This window comes from Rhinichthys klamathensis, unplaced genomic scaffold (genome assembly GCF_029890125.1).
Source record: "Rhinichthys klamathensis goyatoka isolate OS25496 unplaced genomic scaffold, OSU_Roscu_1.1 h1tg000467l_1, whole genome shotgun sequence".
Lineage (NCBI taxonomy): Eukaryota > Metazoa > Chordata > Actinopteri > Cypriniformes > Leuciscidae > Rhinichthys > Rhinichthys klamathensis.
Window position 1 is genome coordinate 152531 of NW_026606956.1, and position 14084 is coordinate 166614.

At 38.6% G+C, this 14084-nt stretch overlaps 1 protein-coding gene across 1 annotated transcript in view; it reads right to left on the reverse strand.

Moving 5' to 3' along the window:
• Nucleotides 1-2803, reverse strand: part of dennd1b (DENN/MADD domain containing 1B) — a 92978-nt gene extending 90175 nt beyond the window's left edge. The window contains exons 1-2 of the mRNA XM_056236849.1: nt 2538-2803; nt 1783-1847 (exon numbers count right to left, since the gene is read on the reverse strand). Coding sequence (XP_056092824.1) covers nt 1783-1847; nt 2538-2554 — 82 coding nt within the window. The 5' untranslated portion in view covers nt 2555-2803. The remainder of the gene's footprint in view (nt 1-1782; nt 1848-2537) is intronic.
• Nucleotides 2804-14084: the final 11281 nt, after the last annotated feature.

Genomic DNA, 14084 nt, shown 5'->3' on the forward strand with positions numbered 1-14084 from the left:
TATACAGCATCCGCCAGGGCTCTTAGTCCAATGGTGCGCATATTTGGAGAAATAATGATTTATCATCACATGTTTGTAAAATATTTTGTCATACAGACTAAAATTTCTATTCATTTTCCACTAAATTATGCGATCTGAAGCTCAAACAGCGAAATCTGTGTCTCCTCTTCCTGATTTGCGTCAGTTATGATCTCAGCGCTCTCTAATTCGCTGTACAGCTGTCAATCATCTCACGTGATTGAACGTGACAATTAATCCTGCCCTTCTGCACGACGCGCTCCTGTGTATGCTGTGTACACTTTCTCATTCTGACCTCCATGATAACAAAGCTAAGACACTCTCTTCACCTGAAACAAGAAGCTAATAAATGCACGATTTCGAGTATATGTGGTTTGTGTGTGATTTTTGTGTGATTTTGGATATTATCATATGAATAAAGAATGTGTACAGTATTGCTAAGCAAGGTGTAGCCATTAGCTGCATATAAAATACTAAATATAACATATTTCAACATTTTTTTCCATTTTAAACCGCGACCGGAATATGATACAAATACTCGATGGTGGTTCAAAGTGAGCTTTAAGTCAAAGTGTAATATTAATCTTTTAAATTGTGTAATGTAGCTTGATGCTACTTGCTCTAATCCACCTGCTGCAGGAGCTTTTCTATTCCATCTTATTTGTTAAATATATATATATATATTTTTTTTTCCTTTCTAACAAGACTTAAGATAATAGGTGGATCTTGATACTATGTACAAACTAAACCACTCCTAGAACTGCGGTCCTGAAACCGCAGGTGCCACTATATCATCCAGTTCGGTAGGTGGCGCTGTCACAAAAAACTAGGGTCCTAGAACTGCGGTCCTAGAACTGGGGTCCTGAAACTGCAGCCTCCGGTTGTCCAGGAACATACTACTGAAAAGCGTGATTTTTTTTCCCAAACCACTTCAGCGAAAATCCCGCCCTCCAGCCGATTTCATTGGTTTAGGTTACAGTGACGGGTAGGTTTAGGGATCAGTGTTTGGTGTAGGCAATCTGTACAGTGATTGACATGACCAATGAAAACTTTAGAATCGGCTGCAGGGCGGGATTTTCGCTGAAGTGGTTTGGGGGAAAAAAAATCACGCTACTGAAAACGATTAAAAACGCTGTAGTATTCATGCCAGGCCAGTAGTTGGCGATATCACTTTGTAAAGTAAAACTATGCGCCTAGACCGAACACGTAATACGCATGACGTCACCGTTTTCACAAATTTGCGCTTTTGTAATTTCACGGAGGCAAAACGGTATCGGTTTTAAAAACTTGTTGCACCTGTCTCCCGTTTCATTTTCAGTCCCTCAAAACGCCATTGTCGTGTGAAAGAATGGCCAAAACGCATAAAATGTTTTCCATTTTAGTTTAGTTGAAAACGGTGTCATGTAAACAGCCTCTCAGTTGTCACATTTTCCAATATACAAAAACAGAAAAGATTGTATATGTCATCAAAAACTACAACTAAGACAAAATTATAAACAAACTTCATTTGGACAATGATGCCAAACATTATGACTTAAAAGCCATGAAATATGAGCAGTGCAACATTATAAGCCTGGATGCCTTTCATGCCATTTCAAGTATGCTGACAAGCTAGGAAAATACCAAAAAGTAATTTAAAATAGAGGTTCAACAAAGTCTGTCTAATGTAAATACTTGTGTGTTTTGGAGACAAAAAAAAGGCACAGGTCTGTTTAAAACACACTTGCATATGCAAAACATAAATATTTAGAAATGAAGGCTCACCTTCATTTTCAGACGCTGGACATGCAACCTGAAGTGCCAAATCAAATGTTCTCCCAGGATTCTCGCTGAAAGAGGAAAAACAAGCCCAATTCACTAACTTAACAACTTAATTTAACAACTCTTTGAGACTGTTAAAGGAACAGTTCACTTATAAACTAACATTTTGATATTATTTACTCTTTCCAAACCAATGTAACTTTCATTCTTCTGTCGATGACAGGAAAATAACAGTCTCAGTCTCCATTCACTATTATTGCATATTTTCCAACATCCTAACATCTGCTTGTGTTCCACTGAAGAAAAAGTTATAGGCTACACGATTTAATGTTAAATTTGAGTTAACTAACGTTATCCCTTTAAAAGCTCGACATGTCATAGAGACTAAAGTATGTTAACGTTAGTCAGTTTTCTCTTGAGAAATCGCAATATAGTCATAATAATTACAGTACAAATCCATAATGTTAATAGAACGAGATGTTAACGGCGTTTGATTCGAGCTAAATTAAATATGTGCAGCTGTCAAGTTTAAATGTCTGTAGAGGAATGCGGCTAGGCTAGTTAGCATGTCTGAGGTAAACAGCTAACCGGTCAGCTGGACCTGTCATCTCCTCTCATTAGCCAAATTAGCTAACTAACGGATTTACAATAGCCGCTATCTTCATTTTGACCGTATGAGAGACTTTTATTTACGGAGACTGATAACGCGTACCGCGACAAACCAGAGGAATGTGTAAGGTAAATAAATGTGCACTTACTTTATCCTGCTGTCCATGGCTAAAGCATCGCGTCAGCAGCAGCTCGCGCCGACGGCGGGAAAATAAAACACCGTCACGCGCGCTGCCTGCGAACCTTCTGGATCCGCGGCTACCTGACGGACGGTCGCGGAAACTGCTGCATTCCTCTATCTGTCGGCGCGCGTGCTCCCCGCTGACGCTTCCTAGACGCGCTGCTGACCGTTTCGGTTCCCCAGGCTGTGATCCTGCAGTGAAGCACCAGGAAGCACCTGGGTCACGCCAATATGCGCGCGTGCGCGTGTGTGTATTTCAGTGGGATTGTGATTGCAAGAAATGAACACTTCGTCATTATTTACTCGCCCTCTTGTTGTTTCAAACCTGTATGAGTTTATTTTTGCTGTGGAATATAAACTAAGATGACAGGCGGAATGACAGCACCAGTCTCCATTTCAGTATTGAAGGGAATGGTGACAGCCTGTCAGTCCTTAATACTTTAGTTAGCCTTCCTTACTTAATATACCTGATCTGTTTTTGTGTTCCACAGAAGAAAGTAAGTCATTAAGTTTTGGAACAACATGAGGATGAGTAAAATGTCATTTTTTGTGTGTGAACTGTCCCTTTAATTGCATCCTTCAGTTCAGCGCTTTTTTTTTTTTTTTTTTTTTGCATGTCTGGTCTACTGATGATAGCTTGCATACTATGCATTTAGCCTATGGTTTGCAAATACCTTCTTTATATTATTACATCCTTAAATGTTTCTGAAGAGGAATGTGAACATAAGGTTTAAAAATAGGCCTGTACAAAACAGGACCTGTTTATAAGGTAAACACTCAATTTCTAGTGGTTGGCTAAAGCAAAGGAAGTATAAATTCACACCACCCACTTGTTTAAAAAAATAGCTTGTGTTTCTTATGGGTCATAGCCTAGTCATTTAAACCTGTTGCAATTCTATTTCCTGCGGGGGAAATTGTGGTGGTTATTGAAGGGGACTCTGCTACTATACATGTCACTGGCTTGTCATTTCAATGGGAACTGCTGTTATCTCTGCTGATCTGTTTGTGACTCCTTTTTTTACTCTTTTTCATTGTTTATCCTTCTGCCCCAGTAAGATGAATAAGCGCACTTTACTATATTCTATTCTAAGGAATTTAATGTGCAAGCCTGTAATAGTAGGTATCATGTAATATGCAGTTAAACAGGCAAAAGTCAACTATTTAATGCTGGCTGATGAACTATATTCATGAACTGCATGTTCTTAGAACAAGGAAGTTCTTCATAAATGTCAAGTCAGTGAAATGTATCACATTTTTATTGGGGCAAGCTGTCATGTGTTTTAAATGTCACAAATATATAATTTATATATAATGGCATGAATTTAATTGTAATATTTATAATAAATTTATATAATAATAATACATAATATTCTATGTAATAATTTATATAGGCCTAATCAATTTTATTTATATAATTGCTAATTACAAAATGTGTTGGCAAAAACAACTGTATGGAGACCAGATTTTTTAGGCTATGTTACCTTTTACGTTTACTTTTTAAAGAATTGTTATCGATTTCATGATTGTTTAAATTAATCAGCATTGAATTTAGTTGAAAGAAACTATAATATGCAGATTTCATTGAGAAAACTTATAAAGGGGCATGTGTGTCGTCGTGAACTGTATTTTTTCACCTCGATAACCGCGGGAATTTTCGACAGTCTTTAATGTAGCTCAGCTGCCTTCACATAATGTACTTCATAATAAAAAAGTTTTTTTTGCAACACACACTTTCCCCTGCTGTAGTTCTACTGTCCAACAGAGGGGGCGCTTAAATGCATCTTGTGAACGCCACTGTTTCAGAACATGAAAAGCACAATGAGGAAGAACACAGTGGTGTTTTGTTTGGTGGTTTTTAACATTTATTGACAGCAGAGCAGAGTGTGAATACAGTTCTTTGAACAACAATACCATTTTGTTCTGTAGGCAGCTGTTCAGAAGTTTGCATTTGTCTGCAAGCAACGTCGTAACAGGACATTTTAGTTGTCCTTGTTATCACGAGTTATGCGGCATCTCGGTTCATGTATACTTTTAAGATTAACCAGTTTTAAACGCAGTCGAACGAATATAATAATATTAAATGAGGTGTACAATAAGAGAACGCCGCGTTCATATTGCAGTGCACGCGAGAGCGAATCAAATTCGAATTCTCACGATAAAAACACAACCGCGTCACATGAAACAAGCACGTTTTCAGATGACGACAGATTAATTTATAAACTCCATCTGGACGCATGCAAGGTAAGAGCAAAATCAAACGCTTATAAAACTGCACTTCTAGCAGCTGGTGTCACATTTAAAGAAACTCGTGTAGATACACAAACCTGAGTCAGTGACCTATGTGAGGGAACCTAACCAACACAGATGGTTCAATATTAGCAACTAGGCATTCCTTCCATTGAAGATTCTACATTTTGTAATTCCAAAGATATTTTTACATTCTTAGGTAACTAAAAAGAACACACTAGACCTCTAACTTACAGACTACTAAGGCTACTTAAGTGTGTGGAAGACTGGGTCATTTTTGAATGTTCCTTTTGGCTGTCAGGAACTATGTAGTTTGATGGCCGAGAGAAAGTTATGGAAGACCCGTAGAGTTGGAGGATGCACAGACAGTGTCAGCTTCACTATGGAGCCAAAGGATGGCATCTGAAATGGCATGCCACAAAAAGCGCCTAGGGCCCTTTTGGCGTCGAAGGCTGTCATAGATGAAGCCAACGCTCTCTGAGGAAGAGTCAGAAATGATGCTTAAGAAACACATTTGCATTGTGTTTATGGTGTATTTTCATTAATGAATTGTTACATTTCTAGGGAGTAAAGTGGATGAAAAATGTATTAGAATAAAGTTTATTTATTATAATCATTTAGTAGCTTAATATTTTACCCTGAAATATGTTATTTACGGAACACTGATCCTTATAAAAAATTATCAAATTTGAGCATTTACAAACACATGATCATCTGCAAATTGCATCTGTTCACAGAATCAGAAAAGAACATACATTGACCCTATAACCGGCTACAGTGTGTTCACTGAGTTTGCCCATAGGAAAAGAGGAAGATGCTGTGGGACTGCCTGTAGACATGTAAGCTTCATATTTTACTCGTGTATCTTTACAAGAGGACTGAAAGAAAATGTCAGTCAGTATTGTATTAATTTTATAGTAAGTATTTTTTATTTAGAGTGAAATTTAGTTGATTTTTTATGGATTACATGTTGCTGAGACAGGAGAAATCCATTCTGTCAGTAACCCACAATACATAATAAAAAGCAAACTGTCCACATTATATTAATTATTTTTTAACTTTACAGTACCATTTGTTAACTCTAAACTTCTTGTTTTTTCCGACAGTGTCCATACGGGCAAATTAATGTTGAGGATCCTGCTAAGAAGAAAACCTTCAACTCTTTGTTTTATGTATAGCAGTAAATGTTAAGATGGGCTGAACAGCTCATTTTGTGTGCTCCTGTATTGAATTTGGACTTCTTTTAATGCACATTCGTCTTACACTGTTTAAAATGATGAAATACGCTACACCAGATGTGCAACCCACACTGCAGGAAATGGTTTGAATCACATCTATCCACTGTGATTTGACTTACAGGAGTTGGTGTGCTCCTCTGTCAGATGAATTTCACAAGCGGGAATTTTTTGCGGTCATGAATATTCATATGGTTACAGGCGATCATAATTTTGACATCTGTCAATTCTGACTACGTACTTCCTCCCTGCAAATGTTCGACCAAGAAAACACAATGGAGAATAAAGTCCTCTTATAAATGTGTGTTGACGTTAAATACAATCAAAGACTTAATTTCTCATAAAAAATATATAGGAAATTATAAAGAAAATATACACAAGAGTTCACAGACGTTTGAGTTGTTATATGTAATTTAAACTAATTAAAATTACTTCCCCTTTAGTTCTCTTTTAGTTGTTCCATGTTTTATGCAACAAATAATTTTGCTTCAACAGATCTCTTATTTTTGGTATAGCATGTACAATTTACATACATACACAGGGTTGCTGTCAAGGCCCTGTGAGGGCCCACTAAAGGTCCTTTATTTTTCCATAGACCCTATGGTTTTTGTGTGTGTATTTCACCATAAAGTATTGTTTAATTGGATATAATAATGAAGTTATTATTCATGTAGATAAAAAAACTAGCAAAATACATATATGTATTTTAGTTGTTAGTGTGGTACCTCCTGGTCATTATGCATCTTCATATCTCCCTGTCTGAATCATATGTCCCTGTGGCTAACTGAGATTGATACTCTGGTCTTTTTCCGATACTAAAACTGTGATTTCAGCACAAACACTGTAAGTACACAGATCACACAATTATTATTAGATATTTCTTCATTTATAATCATGTGCAGTCATTGTGTTGACATGATACTTCGTCTGTAGATATGCAAAGCCGAGTAAGATTTTGCCCCAGGCACTGGCCATCCAACCTGTCACACAGCATCGCAGGGCAGGAACAAGGAAATGGTCTCTGAATGCGGGAATGTGTGTGTGGCAGAGCTCTGTCCCAGCTTTGCCGACTGGCGCAGAGCACGATATCAGGCGGCGGGAGGGTCCCAAGGCGGGTGCACATTTATCAGGAGCAAGGCCCTGTGAACGTCGACAAGGAGATTCATGATCTCAACAGTTCCAGGGAGGACAGGCAGGCGAGGGGCTTGTGGCATCGTCAGTCCGGATGAGAGGCAAATTTATTTGGGTAAAACCTAAGATTAGGCAGCGGAGCGTACGGCAACAACATTTCCAGTGGAATGGCAAAGGTGTCACACTCATCAAGTACCTGGGCCTGCCTGCCACGGGTCTGCTTGTTTTGCCTAGGGACTTGTCTGTCACATTAAAGTAGATGCATTGCCATTCAAGACCCTTCCCAGTCCTAGTGCCTGACCATGAAATAGGCCAACTTTCAAGTCTGCCTTATTCTTCTGCATCATATGACTTCAGAGATCGCATAGTGTTGTCGTTCTCTTTTTCCCTTTCTGTCCCTTCTTTCTCTGTTTCTCAGTATTTGGTGACTGAGATGCAAACGCTACACAATGCTCAGTCCCTCAGAGCACAGACAGATTTCAAGAAAACTTGCTTTAGCAAACAACTCACAAGCCATGCACTCGCTAGTCTTGTCATGTGCTGGGATCAGGTGTGGGAATCATAACAACTGAACAAGAAAACATGAGAGTAAGGAAAGGGAAAATGAGTCTAAAACCTCGAGGGATTTCCTTGGAAATAGAGGAAACTGGTTATGCTTGAGCAGCATCTCCATCCAGGAGATTCCTTTGGTATCGAACCTGAGCATCTGGTGAGATCTGTTTATTTCCTCTGTCAGTTAATTGTGCATGTACAAGTCGGCCGAAGGTTAGAGATTTAACGTAAAATCAGTAGTTTATTGCAAGAATCTTTCAGCCTGTTTTAACCATCATATTTTTCATATTGTCATTCTCCGCATCTCAAATTTACCTTTGTTTCATCTGCATGTCGTTAAGGTCAGACAAACCTGGGTTCTGGCTTCAATCACACTAAGCTCTCTCACCGATAATTCCCTCTGAATTGAAATCCACCCAAGCTGCTGTGGGGGCTACAATTCCTGCATCTGCAGAGCTTTGGAGTCCGTCACCTGACCTTCAGCCACAGCATATGCTACAGCAGAGTCCATGCACTGCCACTTTTCTAGAGGCAAGGGGACAGTCTGCCTGGTCCAGCATCCAAATGCATCACTAGTCCAGGTCCATCCTTTCCAGCTCATGGGGACTGGGGGCAAACCCTTGCACCCTCAGCCACACCACGGACCACTGCCGCTCCCCGCCATTCAAGCGTCCAGGCCAGGCAGAAGATGACACGCGTTGGCTGAGAGGAACGGATGTCAGCCGAGTGATGGCTGGAAAATCAGTTTCAGCATCTGGGCTGTCCCTCTCAGTGCGCGTGGGTGTGTGGTCCATAGCGCCGTTGTTGGCAGTGTTTGTGTGTGTGTTGAATCAAGCTGTAGCCGAGCTGCCCGTCTGGTCATGCAACAGAGACAATGTCATTCAGCCTTGGGGCTGAAGCCTTACCAAAGTGGTCAGATGGACAACTGGCTTCCCTGTGGTTGCACCAGTGCTCCTGAAAAATCTCACCACATCTGACTGACAGTCACAGGGCCAGATTCCTTTGGACAGGGCTGTAAATAGCCACACAAAACAGTAGGGCATCTCCCCAAGACCTCTCCCAGTGTTCCAGCCAGACCGTCTGGCCATATCATGCCATATGTGGCACCGTTCAGGCTGGATCAGGTGGTCAACTCATTCAGTGAAAAACCTTAACTTTGCCTAGTGTGAAAGGGTAAGGAATGATCTCTAGATCAGCCAGCATGATCTCTGCAATGTGGTGTTGACACCTTCCATTCCCACCATAGCTTGCAAATCCAGTTGTCCTGATTGCCCGATGTAATTAAAACCACCAAAAAATACCAAAATGTTGTGTGATGGTGCTAAATGACTTGTGCTAATAGGTAAGGGCAACTCTTTAAAGAACTCCTCTTTGCCAACAGAATGGTAGCAGAAGTTTACTCCACAAAAAAGTAAAATGTATTTTGATATGAGTTGTACACATCTCTTGCTACAACTTAATGACATTTGTTGTTGTAGACCAGTGGCTTTGTCTTACATGCCCATTTCAGATCTTGAAGTCTCTTCTAATGAGCTGATGACCTGAATCAGATGTTTTATTAGGGAGACATTCAAAATGTGCAATGTTGGCGGGGCTTCAGGAACAGGGTTCAGAACCACTGTTATAGACATGATTTAGGGTATGTTTACACGACAGCAATATACTAAAAACAGATGACAACACTGTCAAAACTATCCCTGTTCACATGGATCTGCAAAAATGACTAAAAAGGCTGTATTTTGCATGCCAGGCCAGTAGTTAGAGATGTCACTTTGTTAAGAAACACCCCGCAAACATGTAATACACATGTGTGAACATGTAATAAACATGTGCATGACCACCTTTTTCACAAATTCACGTTTTTGTTGTTTACATGCAAAGGGGAAAGTAATTTTTCAAAACCTTGCACTTTGAAACCCTTCTTCAAAAGCTTGCGTTTTCAGGCCCCCAAAACCCCATTGTCATGTAAATGAACGGCCAAACGCATAAAAAGTTTTCAGTTGAAAATGGTGTCGTGTAAACATACCCTCAGATCAGTGTTTCTCAGCTCCTGTCCTGGGGACCCACCTACCAGAGCATTTTAGAGGTCTCCTTTTTTAAAACACTTGAGTCAACTAAAGTGTCTTAGTGTTGAGACTAGGGAGACATCTAAAACATCCTTGGAGATGAGTACTGATGACTGGAGTTGAGAAACACTGATTTAGATCGCTGTTTCCCAAACTTGTTCTTGGAGTACCCCAATGGTACACACTTTGGATGTCTCCTTATACAGACACAATTTATGTCATGGGGCCTTTACTAATGAGCTGGTAAGTTGTAGAATCAGGTGTTATAATAGGGAGACATACAAAATATGAATTGCTGGGAAGCATGGTTCCCTGTCATGAACCAGTATATTGTGAAAATGAATTTGGGCAATAGCTCTGAACATTGGGACACTAATGAATCAATTGCCTGCAAACAATTCTATGGGCATGCTTTAAAATTAGTTTATTTATTTACAACATCGCTGTATATCCTTCTGATATTATTTATGTTTATTTTGCATCTACAGTGACATCATAAAATATGCACTCGCCCTCCATTTTTGTCTGATTGAGAGACAATAAAAAACATGTCGACAATACTGGTAAGAGAACATAATGAGCACCCAGTGCTCTCTCTTTTTTTACAGTGCTTTGTGGCGTTTTCTGCAGCGCAACCATTTCGATACACTGGAGAGATTTTGACAATGGAACATGTAATGCCTGACTCCCTGGCCAGTGCAGTGACTACTGAACTAGGTAGCTAATTGAAACACACCCTTAGATGGTAATGAAAAATTATACATTTATATAATTGAAATAATAATTGATAAATCTTGAAGCAAGTGCTTGCAAGACAGCAAAAGAACAGTCTTTAGAGTAAAGGGGTTGGTTTAATACTTAGGTTTGAATTTAGAACAGACCCTAACCAGAATGTTTGATGAATATCAATATAGTACTGCCTGCAAACACTGTAATGGAGGAAAACTTATATGGGTCAAGTCAATTCAGGATAATGGTGCTTGAATAATGCAGCTTTAAAAACAAGAAAAGGAAAAAAGGTGGAGAAGCGAAAAAAACTGTTGGTTAGGCAGCAGTTGGACTGTTGGGACGGGCTATGTGCTATGGAGCCATCCTCCATCTGTCAACACGGGGAGTTGTGATTCTTGCATCAGCAGAGCAGGGCTCAGCATCAAGAGAAATGGGGTGAGGAGGGAGGGAAAGTGAGAGAGAGAAAGAGAGATTTTTAACAGCAGCTAAATTCTCATCAGGCACGCTAGACTGAACGTCCCCTCTTCGAAGCAAAGCACGAAACACCGGTGAGGAGCATCTGCTCTGTGGCTTTGTTGCTTCTTAAAAAAGTGCAATGCGACGACTCTGGAGAAATCGTTGTCCATCTTCAGTTTGTAAATATTAGTTTCGTGATTCAGCCGTCACATATGGTTCATAAATGGACATGATTCTTGTGTAACAGTCAGTATCCTGCCATTTTTTTTTTAGACATTATCAATGAGACATGCTAAAGTATTAGGATTATTCAAGATGATAATGGCTATTTTTACATTTGATAGATGTTGTAACAATGGATTTGTATGACTTGGTCAGCAGCAACTGAGCCTGAGAAAATTAGTAGTGCGTTTTTAGTAACGTTACTGCAGTTTTCATTTTAAGGTCTTTTTGTGTAATGCCTAAGTCTCCTCCCCTTTGACTTGCATGGCATGAAATGTTGCTTGTAAGCCAAGCTCTCAAGATGAGATGGCTTTCTCCTTACTCCAACAGCTTATTTAAAAGTATCAAAAACACTTTCCATTCTTCAGTCAGCCATGTTTCTGTATCAGTTGATTTGCAGTATTTAGGATGGTAATGCATTGTATGTTATGGCTCTGTGTGTTTCAAAGATTTGGAGAGCAGATTTTTGATGTTTTTGTCTTGGACAATTCACACTTTTTAAAGTTTAAGTATGTTTCCCCACAATAGAGCAAACAACTCCCTCTAAAAGCTTTAGTGTACTAACTCCACAAAATAAAGAACAAGCACAGAGGACCTGGAGCACATATAGGTTGTATTTTTGCCTTTTTTTTTTTTATAACAGCAGATTTCCCAGAGTCAACAGCCCAACGATTATCTTAAGGTAAATCCATGTTTTTTCAGCTATTAAATTAAATTAATCTGAAGTGTTGTCACTAAGATGTGCATTATATTACATTTGTTTTGTTGTCTTTGGTTGAACGATGCCTTCCCAGTCTGCAATTTAAAATTATTTGCCATTTAATTACAACTGATGCTTTTAAAATGTTATGGTTGCATTATGAGACTGGGAGTAAAGCATTTTGGTTCAGTGTCTGTATCTGTAACACTCTTTTATTCTTAATTATACTAATCTTATTCCTAAATTGTGCAAATTAATATCGAGTACAAAGAATGCTGCTGTTACAACCGACCCCACCAGATGGGTTGTAAAACATAGACATCAGTTTTCAATGAATTTATTGTGATAATCAAATAATTATTTAAGCCATCCCCCCATTAAATGCTAAACATTTTAATTCAAAACAGCAAATACATTAGAATGTGTTGCAACTCTTTCTGTCGACTTGCCTAGATATTTTTTTTTTTTAGATGAAAAGCTTGGATCTTGCATATCAAACTAATCAAGAACCTGCTGATTCAGATGATATCAGCTCTGTCAAAACTGTGTGGAAAATATAAAATAATTATGGGGAAAACAGTCTAACAATTTCTAATGTCACTTCAAAGGTTGCCAAGTATGATAATTTCACCCCTAGCTTCTATCTATCCATCTATCCATCTATCCATCTATCTATCTATCTATCTATCTATCTATCTATCTATCTATCTATCTATCTATCTATCTATCTATCTATCTATCTATCTATCTATCTATCTATCTATCTATCTACCTATCTATCTATCTATCTATCTATCTATCTATCTATCTAGGGAAGAACCCTCGTCATGCATGATCTCAAGGTGAGAAAACTGCTTAATGAAGTTAATGTTTTAACGTTAAGAAAATACACAGAGAAAATCTCTATCTATCCTTTACCAACACATCCCGAAAGGGGCCTTGTGCGTAATACAATTGATGTACTCAGTGCTCGCGCAGGATTTGTCGTAATTGACACTCACGCGAGAAACAAGGAACAGCCCCCATCTGCTGGTAGGATCGCTCGTGTCTCACCCTCATCCTCATCCCTCTCTCACCGCAGCACTGCTGGGGCTTCAGGACGGCGCTCACGGTAAAACAACACTTTTCTATTGCTTAGATAGCCTACGTGAATATGCTGTTTATCGGTGTAATGGATCATTTACGTTGCTTTGCAGATTTGCCACTATAACTTCGAAAAAGAGTATTTATACTTAGTGGGCGAGGAGAGACCTTCAATTTGCACGCACACACACACACACACACACACACACATATATATATATATATATATAGGCTATATATATATAGGGCAGGTGAGACAGGTAAAAGTTAATGCAGGCGAAAACTCAATGTAGATTGAAAATTGAATTAAAGATTACTTTGCATATTGAAGTCTGATCTGGATGAGCAACATTTAGACGTTTCGCTATTCAATTAAAATATTGACATCTCGATTTGTGAAATTAGTAAATAAACCTAAATATAACAGTAATTTAACTTTGATTTATATTTTTCGTTTGTAAAAATCTAATTTGATGGTCTTTGAGAAGGGTAGAGAAGAGAGCAAAGGTTTTTTTTTTTGACAAATTGACTACAACTTGATTCGTTTTTGCTTGTAATAAAATTTGCTCGCGCATGAGTTTATTTGAGAAAAATAATTAGATGGTTAAAAATCTAACAATTGAAAACCACGATTTTTTTCGATAAAAAATATTTATTTCTGAAGCAAACCTAAATGTTTTTAAAGAGCAATTGCAAGCCAGTATACAAACTCAAGACTGTAATTTGCTTCGTATTCGTGTAAATGCAAAAGTTGCAGCTATATTGCATTTTAGATTATCAGATTTTGACATGATTTCAGTTGGACCAATTAACTCGCATAAAGCTCATTTGGTCGCTGACAGACACGTTATTTACACGTGAGATAAATCTTTTCCGTCGATTTTATGAAGTTGATGGGGAAAAAATAACCGCACGATTGAAAGCTGTTGTATTTGTGAGCTGTATAGCCTACTAGCCTACCTCAAGATCAGGACGAATTTATTCATTTCTTCTAATGGGCGAAATAATTCATGAATATTTTTTTTTTTGAGAGGAGGGCATGGAAAAAGATGAATATATTGCTAGAATAATTAAAACTATAGGCCTAAACAAAT